This window comes from Tachyglossus aculeatus, chromosome 6 (assembly GCF_015852505.1).
Source record: "Tachyglossus aculeatus isolate mTacAcu1 chromosome 6, mTacAcu1.pri, whole genome shotgun sequence".
Taxonomy (NCBI): domain Eukaryota; kingdom Metazoa; phylum Chordata; class Mammalia; order Monotremata; family Tachyglossidae; genus Tachyglossus; species Tachyglossus aculeatus.
In genome coordinates this window covers 60,320,521-60,345,513 of record NC_052071.1, presented here as the reverse complement: position 1 = coordinate 60,345,513, position 24,993 = coordinate 60,320,521, and the positions used below count along the sequence as shown (strand labels likewise).

General features: G+C 48.8%; 1 protein-coding gene across 1 annotated transcript in view; it reads left to right on the top strand.

Annotated features, from left to right (window-relative positions):
* Window positions 1-24,993, top strand: part of TBX22 (T-box transcription factor 22) — a 57,108-nt gene that overhangs the window by 31,467 nt on the left and 648 nt on the right. The window contains 3 exon segments of the mRNA XM_038747794.1: window positions 13,696-13,772; window positions 19,178-19,244; window positions 24,175-24,184. Of these exon segments, the coding sequence (XP_038603722.1) occupies window positions 13,696-13,772; window positions 19,178-19,244; window positions 24,175-24,184 (154 nt within the window).

Here is a 24,993-nt window from a genome sequence, read left to right as displayed (position 1 = left end):
ATAATAATAATAATAATAATAATAATGGTATTTGTTAAGTGCTTACTATGTGCAAAGCACTGTTCTAAGCACTGGGGGGATACAAGGGGATTAGGTTGTCCCACGTGGGGCTCACAGTCTTAATCCCCATTTTACAGAAGAGGTAACTGAGGCACAGAGAAGTTAAGTGACTCTACTCGACAGCGCTGAATGGCCACCTCGATGCTCCCCACGCAAGACGCCCGGCCACCCTATGGGCCACAAATTCACGCCAGTTAGCTCTCCCAATCAATCAATCAATCAATCAGCCAATCAATAGCATTTATTCATCAGCCACTGTGCACAGTGAGCACTGTTCCAAGCACTTGAGAAAGTCACTGGAGTTAGGAGACTAGATCCCTGCCCTCAAGAGTTTACGATGTAAACGGACTGAGCAACAGACTGAGCGCTCGGGAGAGTGGTGTTACTAGCTCGACTCCTATCCTTGAGGAGCTGACAGTCTACTGTGGGCACAGCACTATACTGAGCACCTGGGAGAATCCAAGAATGTTAGCAGACATAATCCCTGCCAAGGAGCTTTCATTCTAGCAAGGGAGAAAGATAGGCCCTCAATTATCAGTCAGTCCATCAACCGTATTTATTCATTCATTCAATCGTATTTATTGAGCACTTATTGTGTGCAGAGCACCGTACTAAGCGCTTGGGAAGTGCAAGTTGTATTTATTGAGTGTTTACTGTGTGCAGAGCACTGTACTAAGCAGTTGGGAGAATACAACAAAACAGAGCTGGTAGAAAGGTTCCCTGACCCCAGTGAGCTTACAGTCTCGAGTGGGAGACAGACATTAATAGACATAAAATGCAGATATGTACCTAAGTGCTGTGGGGGAGAGAGAGGGGTGAATAAAGGGTGCAAATACAAGTACAAGAAGAGGAAGTAAAGACTTTGTCCGACGAAGGCCTCTTGGAAGAGATGTGCTTTTAAAAAGCACTTAGTACAGTGAAGAAGAAGCAGCGTGGCTCAGTGGAAAGAGCACGGGCTTTGGAGTCAGAGGTCATAGGTTCTAATCCCGGCTCCGCCAATTGTCAGCTTTGTGACTTTGGGCAAGTCACTTCACTTCTCTGGGCCTCAGTGACCTCATCTGTAAAATGGGGATTAAGATTGTGAGCCCCCCTTGGGAGAACCAGATCACCTTGTAACCTCCCCAGTGCTTAGAACCGTGCTCTGCACATAGTAAGTGCTTAGTAAATGCCATCATTATCATTATTATTATTATTCTCTGGTCCTCAGTGACCTCATCTGTAAAAATGGGGATTAAGACTGTGAGCCCACCTTGGGACAACCTGATCACCTTGTAACCTCCCCAGCGCGTAGAACCGTGCTTTGCACATAGTAAGTGCTTAATAAATGTCATTATTATTATTATTAAATACGATTGAATGAATGAGTGAATGAATAAGGCTTTGCAGGTGGCGAGTGATCGTCTGATGGATATGAAGAGGGAGGGCATTCCAGGCCTAAGACGGGATGTGGGCAAGGAGTCAGCGGCGAGAGAGATGAGATGGAGATACAGTGACTAGGTTGGCATTACAGAAGTGAAGTGTACAGGCTGGGTTGTAATAGGAGAATAAGTGAGGTGAAGGACGAAGAGGCAAAATGATTGAGTGTTTTACAGCCCATGGAGGGGAGTTTCTCTTTGATGTGGAGGTAGATGGGCAAACACTGGACAACATTGCCAAGATCCGCCCTTTCCTCTCCATCCAAACCGCTACCCTGCTCGTTCAAGCTCTCATTCTATCCAGTCTGGACTACTGCACCAGCCTTCTCTCTGATCTCCCATCCTCGTGTCTCTCCCCACTGCAATCCATACTTCATGCTGCTGCCTGGATTGTCTTTGTCCAGAAACGCTCTGGGCATGTTACTCCCCTTCTCAAAAATCTCCAGTGGCTACCAATCAATCTGTGCATCAGGCAGAAACTCCTCACCCTGGGCTTCAAGGCTGTCCATCCCCTCTCCCCCTCCTACCTCACCTCCCTTCTCTCCTTCTCCAGCCCAGCCCGCACCCTCTGCTCCTCTGCCGCTAATCTCACCATGCCTCGTTCTCGCTTGTCCCGCCATCGACCCCAGGCCCACGTCATCCCCCGGGCCCAGAATGCCCTCCCTCGGCCCATCCGCCAAGTTAGCTCTCTTCCTCCCTTCAAGGCCCTACTGAGAGCTCACCTCCTCCAGGAGGCCTTCCCAGACTGAGCCCCTTCCTTCCTCTCCCCCCTCGTCCCCCTCTCCATCCCCCTCATCTTACCTCCTTCCCTTCCCCACAGCACCTGTATATACGTATATATGTTTGTACATATTTATTACTCTATTTATTTATTTATTTTACTTGTACATATATATTCTATTTTATTTTGTTAGTATGTTTGGTTTTGTTCTCTGTCTCCCCCTTTTAGACTGTGAGCCCACTGTTGGGTAGGGACTGTCTCTATATGTTGCCAACTTGTACTTCCCAAGCACTTAGTACAGTGCTCTGCACACAGTAAGCCCTCAATAAATATGATTGATTGATTGATTGATTGGATGTTCTCGAGGAGCGGGGAAACATGTGTCCTAGTGGAGAGAGCTCAGGTCTGGGAGGTCAGAAGAACTTGGGCTCTAATCCTAGCCCGGCCACTTGTCTGCTGTGTGACCTCAAGCGAGTCACTGAACTTCTCTGGGCCTCAGTTTCCTCAACTGTAGTCTCCCTCCTATTTAAACTGGGAGCTCCATGTGGGACGGGACTATGTCCAACTTAATTAAATTGCACCTACCCCAGTGCTTAGAACAGTGACACATAGTAAACGCTTAACGAATACCATTTAAAAAAAAAAGAAAAATGATCTGAGCAGCAAAGTATGGATTGTAAGCTTGTTGTGGGCAGGGGATGTGCCTGTTTAATTCTCCCAAGCACTTAGGACAGTGCTTTGCACACAATAAGTGCTCAATAAATACGATTTAATGAGTGAATGAATGAATTGATTGGAGTGGGGAGAGACAGGAGGCAGGGAGGTCAACTAATGGACAGATGGGAGGAAGACAGGCAGGGAACAGATCCATAAGTCAGTGGCTTAAGAATTAGGATTCCAGGAGAAAAGTATTGCGTGCTCCATGCCTCAGTCTTGAGATCCTCCTATTCTCCATCTCCCTCGTGCTCATGAGTGCCCAGTGACTGATTTTACCCAAGAAGCAGCATGGCCTAGTGGATAGAGATGGGCCTGGGAGTTAGAAGGTCATGGGTTTTAATCCCAGCTAAACCATTTGTCTGATATGTGATCTTGGGCAAATCACTTTATTTCTCTGGGCCTCAGTTGCCTCATCTATAAAATGGGGATTAAAACTGTGAGCCCCATGTAGGACAGGGACTGTCCGAACCGATTTGCTTGTCTCCACCCCAGGGCTCAGTACAGTGTCTGGCACATAGTAAGTGCTTAACAAATACCAAAATGATTATTATAATTACCCTCCGAGATCCACTTCTTTTCGCAGGGGCGGTGCCCTGGTGGTTTTTTGTTTTGTTTTATTTTTGGGGTTTTTTGTTTCGGGAAAAACCAACATTCTCATTGAAGGGGGTCCCAGTAGGAAACACGTAAAATTGGTCCAAATTGGAGAATGCGAAGCCTCAGCGTAAAGCCCTTCTCGTGTTTTAGCGGAGGTTGCCATTATTATTCTTGCTTCCAACTGGCAACTTTGGCATCCAAGTTTGTTATTCCGGTTTAATCCCTCGACTTGAAAGATTCCTTTGTATGTTTTTTTTTAATTCAGCTGGACACTGCAACTTTCAATAAAACCCCAATTTGGTTCTTGGCAGGACCCACGCGGCCCAGGAGAAAAGCCGATTGGGCAGATAAGGCGGCCCGGATCTCCGAGGTGGGAGAAAATGCTGTCTGGGCCGCTGAGACGGCACGGTTCTCCAGGGTCCACACGGCCCAGGAGTGGCCATGTATATATGTTTGTATATGTATATATGTTTGTACATATTTATTACTCTATTTATTTTACTTGTACATATCTATTCTATTTATTTTATTTTGTTAGTAGGTTTGGTTTTGTTCTCTGTCTCCCCCTTTCAGACTGTGAGCCCGCTGTTGAGTAGGGACTGTCTCTATGTGTTGCCAACTTGTACTTCCCAAGCACTTAGTACAGTGCTCTGCACATAGTAAGCACTCAATAAATACGATTGATTGATTGATTGACTGATTTGGGCTGGTAAAACAGTCGAGTTGTCCTGGGTCCACGCCGCCCAAGAGAAAAAGTGATCGGGCAGTAGTTCCCTTGACCCCTCGGCCCAGCGGGGACCATTCCGGGCCTGCCTCTTCTGTTCTGCTCTGATGGGAAATGGAAATGAGTGGGAAATGTTTATTCCGTAAATGGCGTGCGGCTCATTAAACCGCTCTGGACATTTGAGTGTTTTACAGCCCATGGAGAGGAGTTTCTGTTCGATGCGGAGGTGGATGGGCCAACACTGGATGTTCTCGAGGAGCGGGGAAACATGTGTCCTAATGGAGACAGCAGGAGCCTGGGAATCAGAAGAACTTGGGTTCTAATCCTAGCTCTGCCACTTGTCTGCTGTGTGACCTCGGGCGAGTCACCGAACTTCTCTGGGCCTCAGTTTCCTCAACTGTAAAGTAGGAATACCTGTTCTCCCTCCTTTTAAACTGGGAGCCACATGTGGGACAGGGACTATGTCCAACTTAATTAAATTGTACCTACCCCAGTGCTTAGAACAGTGTTTGACACATAGTAAACGCTTGACAAATACCATTTAAAAAAAAAAAGGAAAATGATCTGAGCAGCAAAGTCAAATATGGACTATAAGTTTGCTGTGGGCAGGGAATGTGTCTGTTTATTGTTATAACGTACTCTCCCAATGTACTACCCCCTTCACACCCTCAAATACAGAGTGTCTACGAGAAGCAGCATGGCTCAGTGGAAAGAGCATGGGTTTTGGAGTCAGAAGTCATAGGTTCAAATCCTGACTCCGCCAATTGTCAGCTGTGTGACTTTGGACAAGTCACTTAACTTCTCTGTACCTCAGGTACCTCATCTGGAAAATGGGGATTAAGGCTGTGAGCCCCCCGTGGGACAACCTGATCACCTTGTAACCTCCCCAGTGCTTAGAGAACAGTGCATTGCACCTACTAAGTGCTTAATAAATGCCATTATTATTATTATTATTATTATTATTGGGGCAGGGCCTGTGTCGGCTCTAACTACATTGTAGTTACTGCAGTGCTTAGCATGGTGCTTAGCATGCACGGGGCACTTAACAAATTTCACAGTTATTATTATTAGGGGATTGTGGAACTGGGAGCTGGGGGACCTGGGTGGGAGACCCAGCTCTGCCCCCGACCCACTGTGTGACCTTAGGCAAGTCACTTCACTTCTCTGGGCCTCAGTTTCTCCATCTGAAAAATGGGGATAAGATACCCGCTCGCTCGGCCTCTTGGAGTGTGAGCATCATGTGGGTCAGGAGGCCTTCCCAGACTGAGCCCCCTCCTTCCTCTCCCCCTCCTCCCCCTCTCCATTCCCCCCGTCTTACCTCCTTCCCTTCCCCACAGCACCTGTATATATGTATATATGTTTGTACATATTTATTACTCTATTTATTTATTTATTTTACTTGTACATATCTATTCTATTTATTTTATTTTGTTAATATGTTTGGTTTTGTTCTCTGTCTCCCCCTTCTAGACTGTGAGGCCACCGTTGGGTAGGGACCGTCTCTATATGTTGCCAACTTGTACTTCCCAAGCGCTTAGTACAGTGCTCTGCACACAATAAGCGCTCAATAAATCATCATCATCAATCGTATTTATTGGGCGCTTACTACGTGCAGAGCACTGTACTAAGCGCTTGGGAAGTACAAATTGGCAACATATACAGTCCCTACCCAACAGCGGGCTCACAGTCTAAAAGGGGGAGACAGAGAACAAAACCAAACATACTAACAAAATAAAATAAAAAGAATAGATATGCACAAGTAAAATAAATAAATAGAGTAATAAATATGTACAAACATATATACATATATACAGGTGCTGTGGGGAAGGGAAGGAGGTAAGATGGGCGGGATGGAGAGGGGGACGAGGGAGAGAGGAAGGAAGGGGCTCAGTCTGGGAAGGCCTCCTGGAGTAGGGGAATAAATACGATTGATTGATTGATTGATTGAGCTGCGTACAATGTGATTCTCCCGTAACCGTCCCGGGGTTTAGCACAGTGTTGGACCCATAGGTAGTGTTAATCAATACTACTAAAAAAGAGAGAGTGAGAGAGAGAGAGAGAGGCCGCCTCATTCACTCGCCTGGGTACCCTGGAGCCAGGCCAGACCCTTTCCCTTTCCGGGCCACTTCTGATCGATTTCTATCCATTTGGGCACGGCCCCCGCCCCCCTAAGTCCCCCCACTGCGCCCCAATCTGTAGGGAATCTGACCATTCCCGCTTCGTTCATTCCTTTGGAATTTTTCACCGCTGGCGGAAAGAAACCCTTCACATCTAATCATCTCAACCCAACATTCCTCCTGCTTGTTTGCACCAATCGATAAATTGGACTAAATCAAATTATTCGGCGGGAGCCCGGCCTGGGCACCTGGTGGCTCTTTGGCCTGAAACCGGATCGCCCTGGCCCTCGGTGTCCCCCCCGCCAATCAATCAGCCGGCTACTGGAGGAATGCCATCGGGCCCAGGGGCGGCTCGCCTGCGGCCCTCCTCCCCAAATCCATCTTCAAGATGTCCGGGCCCGGGGAGGAGGAGGAGGAGGAGGAAAAGGAGGAGGAGGAGGGTGAGCTGGACCAGATGGGAAGACAGCAACAGCACGAGCTGGAATTGGCCTTAAATCTAGTCCAAACAGCCCACCCCGCCGACCCAGGCAGGGGGCCGAGGCACAGAGAAGCAGCGTGGCTCAGTGGCAAGAGCCCGGGCTTTGGAGTCAAAGGTCGTGGCTTCGAATCCCGACTCCGCCACCGATCAGCTGTGTGACCTTGGGCAACTCGCTTGACTTCTCGGTGCCTCGGTGGCCTCATCTGGAAAGTGGGGGTGAAGACTGTGAGCCCCACGGGGGACAACCTGATCACCTGGGATCTACCCCAGCGCTTAGAAGAAGAAGCAGCGTGGCTCAGTGGAAAGAGCCCGGGCTTTGGAGTTAGAGGCCGTGGGTTCATATCCCGGCTCCACCAATTGCAGCTGTGTGACTTTGGGCAAGTCCCTTAACTTATCTGTGCCTCAGTTACCTCAACTGTAAAATGGGGATTAATGATGATGATGATGGCATTTGTTAAGTGCTTACTACATGCAAAGCACTGTTCTAAGCTCTGGGGAGGAGACAAGGTGATCAGGTTGTCCCACGTGGGGCTCACAGTCTTCATCCCCATTTTACAGATGAGGGGACTGAGACACAGAGAAGTGAAGTGACTTGCCTAAAATCACACAGCTGACAATTGGTGGAGCTGGGATTTGAACCCATGACCTCTGACTCCCAAGCCCGGGCTCTGTAGGTGTAAGATAATCAAGTAGGACGCAGTCCCTGTCCCATGTGCGGTTCATAATCTAGGAGGAGAGGCAACAGGTTTTTAATCCCCATTTTGCAGAGGAGGAAACTGAGGCACAGAGAGCTAAGTGAAGACCGTCAGCCCACTGTGGGGCAACCTGATCACCTTGTAACCTCCCCAGCGCTTAGAACAGTGCTTTGCATATAGTAAGCGCTTAATAAATGCGGGGGGGATGGAGAGGGGGAGAAGGGGGGGAGAGGAAGGAGGGGGCTCAGTCTGGGAAGGCCTCCTAAGACATCTTGTGGCCTTAAGCCGCCCTCCAGGCTTCCATTTTTCTCTCCATCGAACAGAGGAGAAACAGAGGCCCAGAGAGGGTTAGGGTCATACAGCAGACCAGGGCGAGAGTATCCTGGCCTCCTGCCTCCCGACAGAACTCGGGAGTGTGCGAACGTGGAGACCACTCGGGGGTCCGATGGATTTAGAGCCCCCGAACTGATCGACTGCCTCCCCCCTCAAACCACCTCCTCCCAAACCGATGGATGGATGGGTGGATGGGTGGATCAACCTCAAGTTCAAGTGGATCAAGTTCAACTTGTACTTCCCAAGCGCTTAGTACAGTGCTCTGCACACAGTAAGTGCTCAATAAATATGATTGATTGATTGATTGGATGGATGGATTGATGAATTCCCACTGGAGCACGGCGCCTCGGCCTGGTAGAGAGGCCAAGAGGGCATCTGATCCAGTCCCCTGCAGCCCAGCCAGGGACCAGTCTCTGCCATCATTCATTCATTCATTCATTCAATCGTATTTATTGAGCACTTACTACTACTACTACTAATAATGATGGCATTTATTAAACGCTTACTATGTGCAAAGCACTGTTCTAATAATAATACTAATAATGGCATTTATTAAACGCTTACTATGTGCAAAGCACTGTTCTAATAATAATGCTAATAATGGCATTTATTAAACGCTTACTATGTGCAAAGCACTGTTCTAATAATAATGCTAATAATGGCATTTATTAAACGCTTACTATGTGCAAAGCACTGTTCTAATAATAATACTAATAATGGCATTTATTAAACGCTTACTATGTGCAAAGCACTGTTCTAATAATAATACTAATAATGGCATTTATTAAACGCTTACTATGTGCAAAGCACTGTTCTAATAATAATACTAATAATGGCATTCATTAAATGCTTACTATGTGCAAAGCACTGTTCTAATAATAATACTAATAATGACATTTATTAAGCGCTTACTATGTGCAAAGCACTGTTCAAAGCGCTGGGGAGGTTACAAGGTGATCAGGTTGTCCCACATGGGGCTCACAGTCTTAATCCCCATTTTACAGATAAGATAACTGCGGCACAGAGAAGTGAAGTGACTTGCCCAAAGTCACACAGCTGACAATTGGCGGAGCCGGGATTTGAACCCATGGACTCTGACTCCAAAGCCCATGCTCTTTCCACTGAGCCACGCTGCTTCTACTGTGTGCAGAGCACTGTACTAAGCGCTTAGGAAGTACCATCTCCCAGTGTCCATTCTTTTTCCTCTAGAGAAGCAGCGTGGCTCAGTGGAAAGAGCCCGGGCTTGGGAGTCAGAAGTCATGGGTTCTAATCCCAGCTCCGCCACTTGTCAGCTGTGTGACTTTGGGCAAATCACTTCACTTCTCTGTGCCTCAGTTCCCTCATCTGTAAAATAGGGATTAAGACTGTGAGTCCCCCGTGGGACAACCTGATCACCTTGTATCCTCCCTTGCGCTTAGAACAGTGCTTGGCACATAGTAAGCACTTAACAAATGCCATCATTCTTCCTTCCCAGAAGGAGGAGGAAGAGAAGAAGGAAGAAGCTAAGACATTTTGTCCTTTCATCTCCCTTCCATGGGCCAGTCCCAAGGGAGGGGGGTCCCAGTGCCCACCCTCTCGGACCCAGCTTGATGGTAGGGAGCTGGTCATCTCCTCCTCCTTCCCATTCACCCCCCTCTTCCCCTCCCCAATGCCAACTTGTACTTCCCAAGCGCTTAGTACAGTGCTCTGCACACAGTAAGCGCTCAATAAATACGATTGAATGAATGAATGAATAAATACGACTGAATGAATGAATGAATCCCCCCACCTTACCTCCTTCCCCTCCACACAGCCCCTGTATATATGTATAAATGTTTGTACGAATTTATTACTCTATTTACTTTATTTGTGCATATTTATTCCATTTATTTTATTTTGTTAATATGTCATGTTTTGTTCTCTGTGTCCCCCTTCTAGACTGTGAGCCCACTGCTGGGTAGGGACCGTCTCTATATGTTGCCAACTTGGACTTCCCAAGCGCTTAGTACAGTGCTCTGCACACAGTAAGCGCTCAATAAATACGACTGAATGAAGGAAGGAAGGAATCTGGGGGAGGAGGGAGTTCTTTTCCCTGAGCCCAGATCCCCGGTGCCCCACCACAATCAATCAATCAATCAATCAATCGTATTTATTGAGCGCTTACTATGTGCAGAGCACTGTACTAAGCGCTTGGGAAGTACAAATTGGCATCACATAGAGACAGTCCCTACCCAACAGTGGGCTCACAGTCTAAAAGGGGGAGACAGAGAACAGAACCAAACATACCAACAAAATAAAATAAGTAGGATAGAAATGTACAAGTAAAATAAATAAATAAATAAATAAATAGAGTAATAAATATGTACAACCATATATACATATATACAGGTGCTGTGGGGAAGGGAAGGAGGCAGGGGATGGGACGTGCCCATTTCCTAGAGGCTGGCATTGTGGCGGGGGGAGGGGGGGTCTTGTTCTTGAGAAACACAGGGCCCCCCCATCCCATCCCCAACCAAGCCCAAGCGGGCCGGGCTTGGAAGTCCTGACAAGTACTGTGCCCCTCGAGCTTTGGAGAACTTGGGAATACGGGTGGGAGCACATATGGGATCCTGCGGGAGCAGGCAGGGGCCCCAGCTGAGATTCCAGGACTGTGTTTCCCGGCACCTGCCTTGCAGCAGGCTTGGCAATCAACTCATCCAGATTTGTGTGTGTGTGTGCCCATGTGCGTGGGTATGTGTCGGTGTGTGTGAGGGCGATACAGAGTGTGGTCCAGGACTTCCAGCACTGAGCCACGTTCATCCCACGTCCACTGTGTGCAGAGGCTGGACAGGAGATGTGAGGGCCCTGGACCGGACTGCGACATGGCGGTGCCCAGGGCCTCCGGGAGACACCGCAGGGACCCGGGGGAGCCGAAACTCCGATGCTGTGGCACGGCCGGGGCCGCTGGGAGAATCAATCAATCAATCAATCGTATTTATTGAGCGCTTACTGTGTGCAGAGCACTGTACTAAGCGCTTGGGAAGTACAAGTTGGCAACATATAGAGACAGTCCCTACCCAACAGTGGGCTGACAGTCTAGAAGGGGGAGACAGAGAACAAAACCAAACGTACTAACAAAATAAAATAAATAGAATAGATATGTACAAGTAAAATAAATAAATAAATAGAGTAATAAATATGTACAAACATATATATATATATATATATATATATATATATATATATATATATATATATATATATATATATATATACAGGTGCTGTGGGGAAGGGAAGGAGGTAAGATGGGGGGAATGGAGAGGGGGACGAGGGGGAGAGGAAGGAAGGGGCTCAGTCTGGGAAGGCCTCCTGGAGGAGGTGAGCTCTCAGTAGGGCCTTGAAGGGAGGAAGAGAGTTAGCTCAGCAGATGGGCGGAGGGAGGGCATTCCAGGCCAGGGGGAGGATGTGGGCCGGGGGTCGATGGCGGGACAGGCGAGAACGAGGCCTAACGGTGAGGAGATTAGCGGCAGCGGAGAAGCCACCACAGATGGATCAACCCGGCGTGCGGCAATTGGAAACTGGACTACTTCCTTAGAACCGGGAAGCAGTCGGCCTTAGGGAAGGCAACGGCCATAGGCACCGTGGGAGGGGAGATCTGGAGGGCCTTCATAATAATAATAACAATAATAATAGCATTCATTAAGCGCTTACTATGTGCAAAGCACTGATCTAAGCGCTGGGGAGGTTACAAGGTGATCAGGTTGTCTCACAGGGGGGCTCACAGTCTTCATCCCCATTTTACAGATGAGGTCACTGAGGCCCAGAGAAGTGAAGTGACTTGCCCCAAGTCCCACAGCTGACAATTGGCTGAGCTGGGATTTGAACCCATGACTTCTGACTCCAAATCCCAGGCTCTTTCCATTGAGCCACGCTGTCCTGATTCATGTCTTTTAGACTGTGAGCCCACTGTTGGGTAGCGACTGTCTCTATATGTTGCCAGCTTGTACTTCCCAAGCGTTTAGTACAGTGCTCTGTACACAGTAAGCACTCAATAAATACGATTGATGATGATGATGATGATGTCTTAGTGGAAAAAGCCTGGGCTTGGGAGTCAGAGGTTGTGGGTTCTAATCCCGGCTCCGCCACTTGTCGCCCGTGTGACTTGGGGCAAGTCACTTAGCTTCTCTGTGCCTCAGTTCCCTCCTCGGTGAAATGGAGATTAAGATGGTGAGCCCCACGTGGAACAACCTGATGACCTTGTATCCACTCCCAGCACTTAGAACAGTGCTTTGCACATAGTGAGTGCATAACAAAACCATGCCACCTCCGCCTCCATGACCTTTGAACCAATCCCGGCTCTGCCACTCGTCCGCTGTGTGACCTTGGGCCAGTCACTTCTCTGGGCCTCAGTTCCCTCATCTGGAAAATGGGGACTAAGACTGTGAGCCCCACGTGGGACAACCTGATCACCTTGTATCCCCCCCCCCAGCGCTTAGAACAGTGCTTGGCACATAGTAAGCGCTTAACGTCATTCAGAGTCATTTGTTCTCTGTCTCCCCCTTCTAGACTGTGAGCCCGCTGTTGCGTAGGGACTGTCTCTACGTGTTGCCGACCTGTACTTCCCAAGCGCTTAATACAGTGCTCTGCACACAGTAAGCGCTCAATAAATACGATTGATTGATTGACTGATTGATTAACAAATACGACTATTATTATTATTAGAAGGCCTTCCTTTCTCTCTCCCTGTCTCTCTCTCCCATCTTTCCCCCCTCCGGGCAGTGAGGAGGTGGAACGCTGTTGGGTAGGGACTGTCTCTATGTGTTGCCCACCTGTCCTTCCCAAGCGCTTAGTCCAGTGCTCTGCACACAGTAAGCGCTCAATAAATACGATTGATTGATTGACTGATTGATTAACAAATAGGACTATTATTATTATTAGAAGGCCTTGCTTTCTCTCTCCCTGTCTCTCTCTCCCATCTCTCCCCCCTCCGGGCAGTGAGGAGGTGGAACGCTGTTGGGTAGGGACTGTCTCTATGTGTTGCCGACCTGTACTTCCCAAGCGCTTAGTCCAGTGCTCTGCACACAGTAAGCGCTCAATAAATACGATTGATTGATTGACTGATTGATTAACAAATAGGACTATTATTATTATTAGAAGGCCTTGCTTTCTCTCTCCCTGTCTCTCTCTCCCATCTCTCCCCCCTCCGGGCAGTGAGGAGGTGGAACGCTGTTGGGTAGGGACTGTCTCTATGTGTTGCCGACCTGTAGTTCCCAAGCGCTTAGTCCAGTGCTCTGCACACAGTAAGCGCTCAATAAATACGATTGATTGATTGACTGATTGATTAACAGATACGACTATTATTATTATTAGAAGGCCTTGCTTTCTCTCTCCCTGTCTCTCTCTCCCATCTCTCCCCCCTCCGGGCAGTGAGGAGGTGGAAAGCTGTTGGGTAGGGACTGTCTCTATGTGTTGCTGACCTGTACTTCCCAAGCGCTTAGTACAGTGCTCTGCACACAGTAAGCGCTCAATAAATACGATTGATTGATTGATTGCTTAACAAATACCACTATTATTATTATTAGAGGCCTTGCTTTCTCTCTCCCTGTCTCTCTCTCCCATCCCACCCCCCTCCCAGCTGCACACTCGGTTCACAAACCAGGGGCCCGAGAGGTTAAGTGACAATTTGGCCAACATGTGTCTGGAGGGGGAAGCCCCCTCCCCTGCCATCCCCCCGGTGGGGGGTGGGGGGGGACCCCCGGCATCGAGTTGCAGACCAAACAACGCAACATATGTGCCGGAGCTGGAGCAGGCGTGGGGGAGTGGGTAGGGGAATGGTGGACCCCTTGGCGCTGACCCCTGGGGCACCCCATATGGGGCCCACAGAGACGTGGTGCTACAACAGCTCCTCCTGGAGAGCCCACCCCCAGAGAGCTGCTTCTATTTGGGCATCACCATGCCAGGTTGGTCCTTCTGGTGCCACTGTCTCCCGGCCTCAGTTTCCGAGGCTTTGTTTCACCAGGTCCCCCAAACGGCTCCTCTGCCCACCGTGCTTCCAGCTTCCCACTTTCATCTCAGCCCTCAGTACAGCGCTCTGCACCCCAAAGGCATCCAGTACAGTGATCTGCCCAGAGAAGGTGCTCAATAGCTGCAGCTCCTGCCAAAGCCAAATAATAATAATAATAATAATGATGGTGGCATTTATTAAGCGCTTACTATGTGCAAAACACTGTTCTAAGCTCTGAATAATAATGGCATTTATTAGGCGCTTACTATGTGCAAAGCACTGTTCTAAGTGCTGAATAATAATGGCATTTATTAAAAGCTTACTATGTGCAAAGCACTGTTCTAAGCGCTGGGGAGGATACGATAATAATAATAATAATGACATTTATTAAGCACTTACTATGTGCAAAGCACTGTTCTAAGCGCTGGGGAGTTTACAAGGTGATTAAGTTGTCCCACGCGGGGCTCACAGTCTTAATCCCCATTTTACAGCTGAGGTAACTGAGGCCCAGAGAAGTGAAGTGACTTGCCCAAAGTCACACAGCCGACAAGTGGAGGAGCCGGGATTTGAACCCATGACCTCTGACTCCAAAGCCCGGGCTCTTTCCACTGAGCCACGCTGCTTCCCTGATCGCATCAATCAATCGCATTTATCACCTTCCCTGATACAAGGTGATCAGGTTGTTCCATGGGGGGCTCACAGTCTTAATCCCCATTTTCCAGATGAGGTAACTGAGGCACAGAGAATAATAATAATAATGATGATGATGACATTTGCTAAGTGCTTACTATGTGCAAAGCACTGTTCTAAGCGCTGGGGAGGTTACAAGGTGATCAGGTTGTCCCACGGGGGGCTCACAGTCTTCATTCCCACGTGGGACAACTTGATCACCTTGTATCCCCCCCCAGCGCTTAGAAAAGTGCTTTGCACATAGTAAGCGCTTAACAAATACCATCATTATTATCCCCATTTTACAGGTGAGGGAACTGAGGCCCAGAGAAGTGAAGCTTCTTGCCCAAAGTCACACAGCTGACAATTGGTGGATCTGGGATTTGAACCCATGACCTCTGACTCCAAAGCCCGGGCTCTTTCCACTGAGCCACGCTGCTTATAGTGGTCCACGGCCTGGGCTGGTGCAGACTCCACTCCAATGGCAGCAAGGAGAGGGTCGGTTGTGGGAGTGAGAGGGGCTGAGCCTGTCTCATCCGCTGAGATTTGAACCATGCTGAAACCGGCCTCTGATCTCTCCCAGGCCAGCAATCAATCAATCAATCAATCAATCAATCGTATTTATTGAGCGCTTACTGTGTGCAGAGCACTGTACTAAGCACTTGGGAAGTCCAAGTTGGCAACATATAGAGATGGTCCCTACCCAACAGTGGGCTCACAGTCTAGGAGGGGGAGACAGAGAACAAAACAAAACATATTAACAAAATAAAATAAATAGAATAGATATGTAGAAGTAAAATAAATAGAGTAATAAATACGTACAAACATATATACATATATACAGGTGCTGTTACATATATACATATATACAGGTGCTGTGGGGAAGGGAAGGAGGTTAGGCGGGGGAGATTACCTCCTTCCCCTCCCCACAGCAACTGTATATATGTTTGTACGTATTTATTATTCTATTTATTTATTTTATTTGTTACATATTCTATTTATTTTATTTTGTTAATATGGTTTGTTCTGTTGTCTGTCTCCCCCTTCTAGACTGTGAGCCCGCTGTTGGGTAGGGACCGTCTCTCTATGTTGCCAACTTGGACTTCCCAAGCGCTTAGTACAGTGCTCTGCACACAGTAAGCGCTCAATAAATACGATTGATTGATTGATTGATTGATTGGGGAGGAGGGGCCTCCACCAGCCTGGACTGCGTTCGACCCAGTTTCCGAGGAAGCCGCTCAGTCAGTCAACCGTATTTATTGAGCGCTTACTGTGCACAGAGCACTATACTAAATGCTTGGGAGAGTACACTATAACACTATAATAGACACATTCCCTGCTCACAAAGAGCTTACAGTCTAGAGGGGGAAGCAGACATTAATGGAAATAAATAAATTACAGGTAGGTTGATAATATTTGTGGGGTTGCCGGGGGGGATGAATAAAGGAAACAAGTGAGGGCGATGCAGAAGGGACGGGGAAAAGAGAAAAGGAGGCCTTAGTCAGGAAAGGTCTGTGCCTTGAATAAGGCTTTGAAGAGGGGGAGAGTAATTGTCTGTCGGATATGTTGCCAATTTGTACTTCCCAAGCGCTTAGTACAGTGCTCTGCACACAGTAAGCGCTCAATAAATACGATTGTTGTTGATATGAGGAGGGAGTTGGCCACCCCACAGCCCATCTGGTTATCAGTTGATGTCTGGAGGCCAGTGGGCCGCGATTCCATGCTCTGTCTTCCAGGCTGGAGTTTCAGGATTCCATTATCTGCAACAGTCATCCCTTGGTGGTCTAAGACTGTAAACTCGCTGTGGGCAGGGAATGTGTCTGTTAAATTGTTATACTGTACTGTACCCCGCACACGGTAAGCGCCCAGTAAATACAGTTGACTGACTGACTGACTGGGCAAATAGGAGACGGAGCCTGTCCTTGAGCCGAGGGGTGCTGCATTCATTCATTCATTCGATTGTATTTATTGAGCGCTTGGGAAAGTACAATACTACAATAAACAGTGACATTCCCTGCCCACAGCGAGCTCACAGTGCTTAGCACCTCTCTCCCACCCCGCCTTTCCCCAACATACTTATTCCCGTCGCTGGGGAGTCAGGGCGTCTGCCTCATTCAATCATTCATTTAATCGCATTTATTGAGCACTTACTGTGTGCAGAGCACTGTACTAAGCGCTTGGGAAGTACAAGTTGGCAACATATAGAGACCGTCCCTACCCAACAGAGGGCCATCACCCCACCTTCCCTTGTTCTCAAACATCCCAGTAAACAGCCAGCACATTAACCAATGAAACCGCTAGACTGTGAGCCCACTGTTGGGTAGGGACCGTCTCTATATGTTGCCAACTTGTACTTCCCAAGCGCTTAGTACAGTGCTCTGCACACAGTAAGTGCTCAATAAATACGATTGATTGATTGTTAGGCACCATCTCTGCCCTTGAGTGCTTTTCTGTCGAGCTAATTGTAATACAGCATTTGTTTAATAATAATAAGAATGGCATTTATTAAGCGCTCACTATCTGCAAAGCACTGTTCTAAGCCCTGGGGAGGTTACAAGGTTGTCCCACGGGGGGCTCACAGTCTTCATCCCCATTTTACAGATGAGGTAACTGAGGCAAAGAGAAGTGAAGTGACTGGCCCAAAGTCACACAGCTGACAATTGGAGGAGCCGGAATTTGAACCCGTGACCTCCAACTCCAAAGCCTGGGCTCCTTCCACTGAGCCACGCTGCTTCTGTACTGTTTGTACTGAGCACTTACCGTGCGGGCAGAGCACTGTGCTAAGTGTTCAGGAGAGTATGATGGAGCCAAACCCTGACCTCAATCAGTCAATCAATCAGTCGTCTTTATTGAGCGCTTACTGTGTGCACAGCACTGTACTAAGCGCTTGGGAAGTCCAAGTTGGCAACATAGAGAGACAGTCCCTACCCAACAGTGGGCTCACAGTCTAAAAGAGGGACCTCAAGGAACTTCCAGGAATTTTTCTCCCTCCCCAAGAGCCTGTGAACCCCCTGCGGGACAGACAGGGTCTGTATCTGGTCTGATTGTCTTGAATCTACCCTAGCGCTTAGCACAGAGTCAAACAAATCCCCCAGGTACTGTCATTTTTGTCACAAGTGAACAGAAAACCAAGCCAAGTGCAGTAGGACTCCCTGTGCTTTGGAGCTGTTTTGCCATCCATTCATTGTCCTATTTATTTAGCGCTTACTGCGTGCAGAGTACTGTACTAAGCGCTTGGAAAGCACAATTCAGCAGCAAAGAGAGACAATCCCTGCCCACACGGGCTCACAGTCTAATCCCTCCCTCCCACAGGTCCCAGCCTCCGTGCTCATTCCAGCGCTTAGTACAGTGCCTGGAACATAGTAAGCGCTTAACAAATACCATAATTATTATTAATCCTGCCCAGGGGTTCAACCGGGGCCGGGGGCTGGAGGCGAGCCATCGTCGTCCGAACTGAGATCCCGGCCGGAGCGGGCTTGTTCTTCCTGGTTAGAAAGAGAAGCAGCGTGGCTCAGTGGAAAGAGCCCGGGCTTTGGAGCCTGAGGTCATGGGTTCAAATCCCAGCTCCGCCAATTGTCAGCTGGGTGACTTTGGACAAGTCACTTCACTTCTTGGTGCCTCAGTTACCTCATCTGTAAAATGGGAATTAAGACTGTGAGCCCCCCGTGGGACAACCTGATCACCTTGTAACCTCCCCAGCGCTTAGAACGGTGCTTTGCACGTAGTAAGCGCTTAATAAATGCCATTATTATAGCGAGAAGCAGCGTGGCTCAGTGGAAAGAGCATGGGCTTCTGAGTCAGAGGTCATGAGTTCAAATCCCGGCTCTGCCAACTGTCAGCTGTGTGACTTTGGGCCAGTCACTTCACTTCTCTGGGCCTCAGTTACCTCATCTGTAAAACGGGGATTAAAACTGTGAGCCCCCGTGGGACAACCTGCTCACCTTGTAACCTCCCCAGTGCTTAGAACAGTGCTTTGCACCTAGTAAGTGCTTAACAAATACCATCATTATTATTATCTTTGAGACTGTGAGCCCACTGTTGGGTAGGGACTGTCTCTATGTGTTGCCAACTTGTACTTCCCAAGCGCCTAGTACAGTGCTCTGCACACAGTAAGCGCTCAATAAATACGATTGATGATGATGATGGTTTGGACTGCTGGAATCGTGGTGAGGTTTTGGGCCTTGTCTATCAAATGTACTGGACTCTCCCAAGCACTTGGTTCAGTGCTCCCTTATGTAGGTGCTCCATAAATGCCGAAGATTAATCAATTGATTGATTGTTGTCTCCCTCTCAGCCTGGCTGCTTAATTCCGATTTATGGCCCAGAACCTCCCAAGCACCGATCAGCAGATTGCACACAGGCGGTTGTTGTGTGTTGGGGGGGACGGGGGCTTGTGGACATCATGAGGAGGGAAGTTGGGGGCGTGCTCAGGGGCCCGGCGAGGAGGGGGAGCAGAGCAGGGGGCTCTGTTGCTAGTTGCCGGGGCACGATTAGTCTATTTTTCTTGCGTTTCCCCCGCCGCTCTCATAGGTCACCCTTCTGGAAGCAATCGACGGGGAAAATGGAACCACATTTCACGCTTTTCCGTGCGGTCGGTTCTCCGGCTCGGACTGTTTGGTTTCTCGGGTTAGGTGTCACCGCACGGAGGCACGGGAGTGGCGGACCGGTACCCCAGACTCCCCCCGGGCCCAGCCACGGCCCGACTCCTCACCGCCGTCTCGCGTGAGAGTCGCTCTTCCGACACGGCGGGAGTTGAACGGTGGGAAGGGGGAAAACGGAAGACAATTCCATCATTCAGGCGGCACCCTCCGACATCTCAAATCTGCCAGATTCATTCATTCATTCAGTCGTATTAATTGAGCGCTTACGGTGTGCGGAGCACTGTACTGAGCGCTTGGAAAGTACAGTTTGGCAACAGAGACGGCCCTTATGCAACAACGGGCTCACAGTCTAGAAGGGGGAGACAGACAACAAGACAAAACAAGTAGACAGGTGTCAATGCCGTCAAAATAGATAAATAGATCGTAGCTCTCTCTGACATCCCGCCTCCAGGAGCCCTTCCCTGATTGATTGATTCATTCATTCATTCAGTCGTATTTATTGAGCGCTTACTGTGTGCAGAGCACTGTAGTAAGCGTTTGGGAAGTCCAAGTTGGCAACATATAGAGACGGTCCCTACCCAACAGCGGGCTCACAGTCTAGAAGGGGATGATTGATCATCATCATCATCATCAATCATATTTATTGAGCGCTTACTATGTGCAGAGCACCGTACTAAGCGCTTGGGAAGTACAAATTGGAAACATATTGATCCATATGTTTGATCCATATGATTGATCCATCCTTCCAGGTCCTGTCACCCAGACACCTCCTCCAGGAGGGCTTCCCTGATTGATCCCGGCTTCCTGGCCCTGTCGTCCCCGGCCACCTACTCCAGGAGGCCTTCCCTGATTCATCTCTACCTTTCCATTACCTTCACCAGGAGGCCTTCTCTCAGTGATTCCGCAGCCAACAGAAACTCCTTACCATAGGGTTTGGAGAAGCAGCGTGGCTCAGTGGAAAGAGCCCGGGCTTTGGAGTCAGAGGTCATGGGTTCAAATCCCGGCTCCGCCAATTGTCAGCTGGGTGACTTTGGGCAAGTCACTTGGCTTCTCTGCGCCTCAGTTCCCTCATCTGGAAAATGGGGATTAAGACTGTGAGTCCCCCCGTGGAACAACCTGATCACCTTTCACATTCATTCAATCGTATTTATTGAGCGCTTACTGTGTGCAGAGCACTGTACTAAGCGCTTGGGAAGGACAAGTTGGCAACATATAGACGGTCCCTATCCAACAGTCTAGATCACCTTGTAATCTCCCCAGTGCTTAGAACAGTGTAAGCGCTTAATAAATGCCATTATCATTATTCTCTGGGCCTTAGTGACCTCATCTGCAAAACAGGGTTGAAGACTGTCAGCCCCAGGTGGGACAGGGACTGTGCCCAACCCAATTTGCTTGTATCCATCCCAGCGCTTAGTACAGTGCCTGGCACGTAGTAATCGCTTAAAAAAGTACCGCAATTATTATCTTGGTCCCAGCGTTGCCTGAACGGCTGGGTTTGGGCCCTTGTCTGGGTCTCCCCCTCCTCCCCCTCTCCATCCCCCCCCATCTTACCTCCTTCCCTTCCCCACAGCACCTGGATATAGGTATATATGTTTGTATGTATTTATTACTCTATTTATTTGTACGTATTTATTCTATTTATTTTATTTTGTTAATATGTTGTTTTGTTGTCTGTCTCCCCCTTCTAGACTGTGAGCCCGCTGTTGGGTAGGGACCGTCTCTATATGTTGCCAACTTGTACTTCCCAAGCGCTTAGTACGATGCTCTGCACACACTAAGTACTCAATAAATACGATTGAATGAATGAATGAACGATCTCAGTTCGAGACCCAGTAATAATAATAACAATGATGATGGCATTTGTTAAGCGCTTACTATGTGCCAAGCACTGTTCTAAGCGCTGGGGGGGATACAATGTGATCAAGTTGTCCCACGTGGGGCTCACAGTCTTCATCTCCATTTTTACAGATGAGGGAACTGAGGCTCAGAGAAGTTAAGTGACTTGCCCAAGGTCACACAGCAGACTCCCCCACCCGCCTTCCCCCAGCAATCCCACCCCGCCCCGGGAAACACGTACACATGTGCACACACACTCTCTCACATACACGTATTAGAGAAACAGCGTGGTTCAATGGAAAGAGCCTGGGCTTGGGAGTCAGAGGTCATGGGTTCTAATCCCGACTCCACCGCATGTCTGCTGTGTGACCTTGGGTAAGTCACTTCACTTCGCTGGACCTCAGTTCCCTCATCTGTTAAATGGGGGTGAAGACTGTGAGCCCCACGTGGGACAACCTGATCACCTTGTATCCGCCCCCCCAGAGCTTAGAAGAGTGCTTCACACATAGTAAGCACTTAAATGCCAGCCCCTTCCTTCCTCTCCATCCCCCCATCTTACCTCCTTCCCTTCCCCACAGCACCTGTATATATGTATATATGTTTGTACAGATTTATTACTCTATTTATTTTACTTGTACATATCTATTCTATTTATTTTATTTTGTTAGTATGTTTGGTTTTGTTCTCTGTCTCCCCCTTTTAGACTGTGAGCCCACTGTTGGGTAGGGGCTGTCTCTCTATGTTGCCAACTTGTACTTCCCAAGTGCTTAGTACAGTGCTCTGCACACAGTAAGCGCTCAATAAATACGATTGATTGATTGATCATCATTATTATTATACACACACCAACCTAGCACAGATGGCCACCTGTCTTTATTATAGCGGGGGGTGGGGGGAGGGAAGGGGTCCCGCTGTTGGGTAGGGACCGTCTCTATACGTTGCCAACTTGTACTTCCCAAGCGCTTAGTATAGTGCTCTGCACACAGTAAGCGCTCAATAAATACGATTGATTGATTGATTGACCCCCCCCCCCCCCCCCCCCCCCCCGCCCACGGCAGCTCCATCCCCAGCCACGGCAGGCCATTTACACTCACCCCCTGCACAATAAACCTCGGGTCCCCCCGCCCCCACCCTCCAACAGCTTTCTCAAAAATGGGTTCTACTGATTTGTTTCCTTCAGGAATTAAATTAAAAAAAGGACGAGGAATTCTCTCAGTTGCACAAAACTAAATCTTGAAACAAGAACTTCGACGTTACTTCATTTTAAATCAGAAACCTTTCCCATATTCACCTCGGCTGTGAAGAGAAGTACTTTTAGGCCTGGCAAGATGTGTGTTACCATGGATCACAAACCTGGATTTAAAGTCATTTGCCTACCATTTGGGAAGCATCGCTTATCGGAAAAATAAAATTACCCTTCTGCCAACAATCCATGCCTTTACCTGAACATTCCAGCAAGGCCACCCCAGTGGGTTTGCGGGTGGGGAGGCGGCAATGGGAGGGGGTCCAAAGGGTAGGATGCTTTCTGGGACCAAAATAAGGGGTGATTAGCCAGGGAGGGAGGCTATTATGCCCGCCAACAGCCACCCACCCCTCCATTCATGGGAGTTTATTAGCCAGCCCTGTTTCCCCACCCCAAACCTGTCTGTCCCCGGGAACGTGGGCCGGGGTCCCATGGAGGGGAGAGGTCTTTCCCTTTCTGCCTGCCTCCCTCCACGAGTTTTCTCAAAGAGCCTAGAGGCCAGAACATGGGCCTTTTAGAGTCAAAAAGACCTGGGTTCTGATCGTGGCTCCGCTCCTCCTCTGCTGTGTGACCTTGCGCGAGCCACTTCACTTCTCTGTGCCTGTTACCTCATCTGTCAAATGGGGATTGACACTGTAAACCCTAAGGGGGACAGGGATTGGGTCCCACCCAATTTGCTTGGAACCATCCCAGCGCTTTGTACAGCACCTGGTAAATAGTGAATGCTTAATAATAATAATGTTGGTATTCGTTAAGCGTTTACTATGTGCCCAGTACTGTTCTAAGCACGACAGGGATTGGGTCCCACCCAATTTGCTTGGAACCATCCCAGCACTTTGTACAGCGCCTGGTAAATGGTGAGTGCTTAATAATAATGTTGGCATTCGTTAAGCGTTTACTATGTGCCAAGTAGAGAAGCAGCGTGGCTCAGTGGAAAAAGCCCGGGCTTTGGAGTCAGAGGTCATGGGTTCAAATCCCGGCTCCACCACTTGTCAACTGTGTGACTTTGGGCAAGTCACTTAACTTCTCTGGGCCTCAGTTCCCTCATCTGTAAAATGGGGATGATGACTGTGAGCCCCACGTGGGACAACCTGATCACCTTGTAAATTCCCCAGCGCTTAGAACAGTGCTCTGCACATAGTAAGCGCTTAATAAATGTCATTAAAAAAAAAAAGTACTGTTCTAAGCACTGGGGGGATACAAGGTAATCAAGGTTGTCCCACGTACGGCTCACAATCTTCACCCCCATTTTACAGATGAGGTCACCGAGGCCCAGAGAAGTGAAGTGACTTGCCCAAAGTCACGCAGCTGACAAGTGGTGGAGCCGGGATTAGAACCCATGACCTCTGACTCCCAAGCCCGGGCTCTTTCCACTGAGCCACGCTGCTTCCCACCATCATTATTATCTGTCACCTTTGGACGTCTGATATTCGCCCCGACCCAACCGCACTTATGTACATCTTCAAACTGTATACTATGAATTATTTATTTGTATTGACATCTTCCCCCCTCTATAATAATAATAATAATAATGTTGGCATTTGTTAAGTGCTTACTATGTGCAAAGCACTGTTCAAAGCGCTTGGGGGGATACAAAGTGATCAGGTTGTCCCACATGGGGCTCACAGTCTTAATCCCCATTTTACAGATGAGGTAACTGAGGCTCGGAGAAGTTAAGTGACTTGCCCAAGGTCACACAGCAGACATGTGGTGGAGCCAGGATTCGAACCCATGACCTCTGACTCCAAAGCCCGTGCTCTTTCCACTGAGCCACGCTGCTTCTCTATACTGTAAGCTCATTATGGGCAGGGAACGTTTGTGCTAATTTTGTTGCAGTGTGCTCTCCCAAGAGCTTAGCACAGTGCTCTGCACACAGTAAGCGCTCCGTAAATACCACTGATCGACTGATCGATCGATAGTGTCGCCATGTTGGACATCGAGCCGCGCAGTAGTTTGGCAAAGCCCAAATGGAGCGGCCGCCCTCCAGACCCACTGCGTCTCGCTTCCAGAAGCAGCACGGTGAAGTGGACGGAGCCCCGGGCCTCGGAGTCAGAAGGTCATGGGTTCTGATCCCGGCTTTGCCATTCGTCTGCTGTGTGACCTTGGGCAACTCACTTCCCTGGGCCTCAGTTACCTCACCTGCAAAATGGGGACTGAGACTGTGAGCCCCACGTGGGACGGGGCCTGTGTCCAGCCCGATTTGCTTGTATCCACCCGGAGAAGCAGCGTGGCTCAGTGGAAAGAGCCCGGGCTTTGGAGTCAGAGGTTATGGGTTCAAATCCCGGCTCCGCCAATTGTCAGCCGTGTGACTTGGGGCAAGTCACTTCACTTCTCTGGGCCTCAGTTCCCTCATCTGTCAAATGGGGATGAAGACTTTTAGACTGTGAGCCCACTGTTGGGTAGGGACTGTCTCTATATGTCGCCAATTTGTACTTCCCAAGCGCTTAGTACAGTGCTCTGCACATAGTAAGCGCTCAATAAATACGATTGATGATGATGATGAAGACTGTGAGCCCCCCACGGGACAACCTGATCACCTTGTATCCCCCAAGCGCTTAGAACAGTGCTTTGCACTTTGTAAGCGCTTAATAAATGCCATTATTATGAGAAGCAGCGTGGCTCAGTGGAAAAGAGCCCGGGCTTTGGAGTCAGAGGTCATGGGTTCGAATCTCGGCTCGGCCAATTGTCAGCTGTGTGACTTTGGGCAAGTCCCTTAGCTTCTCTGTGCCTCAGTTACCTCATCTGTAAGATGGGGGTTAAGACTGTGAGCCCCCCCGTGGGACAACCCGATCACCTTGTAACCTCCCCAGCGCTTAGAACAGTGCTTT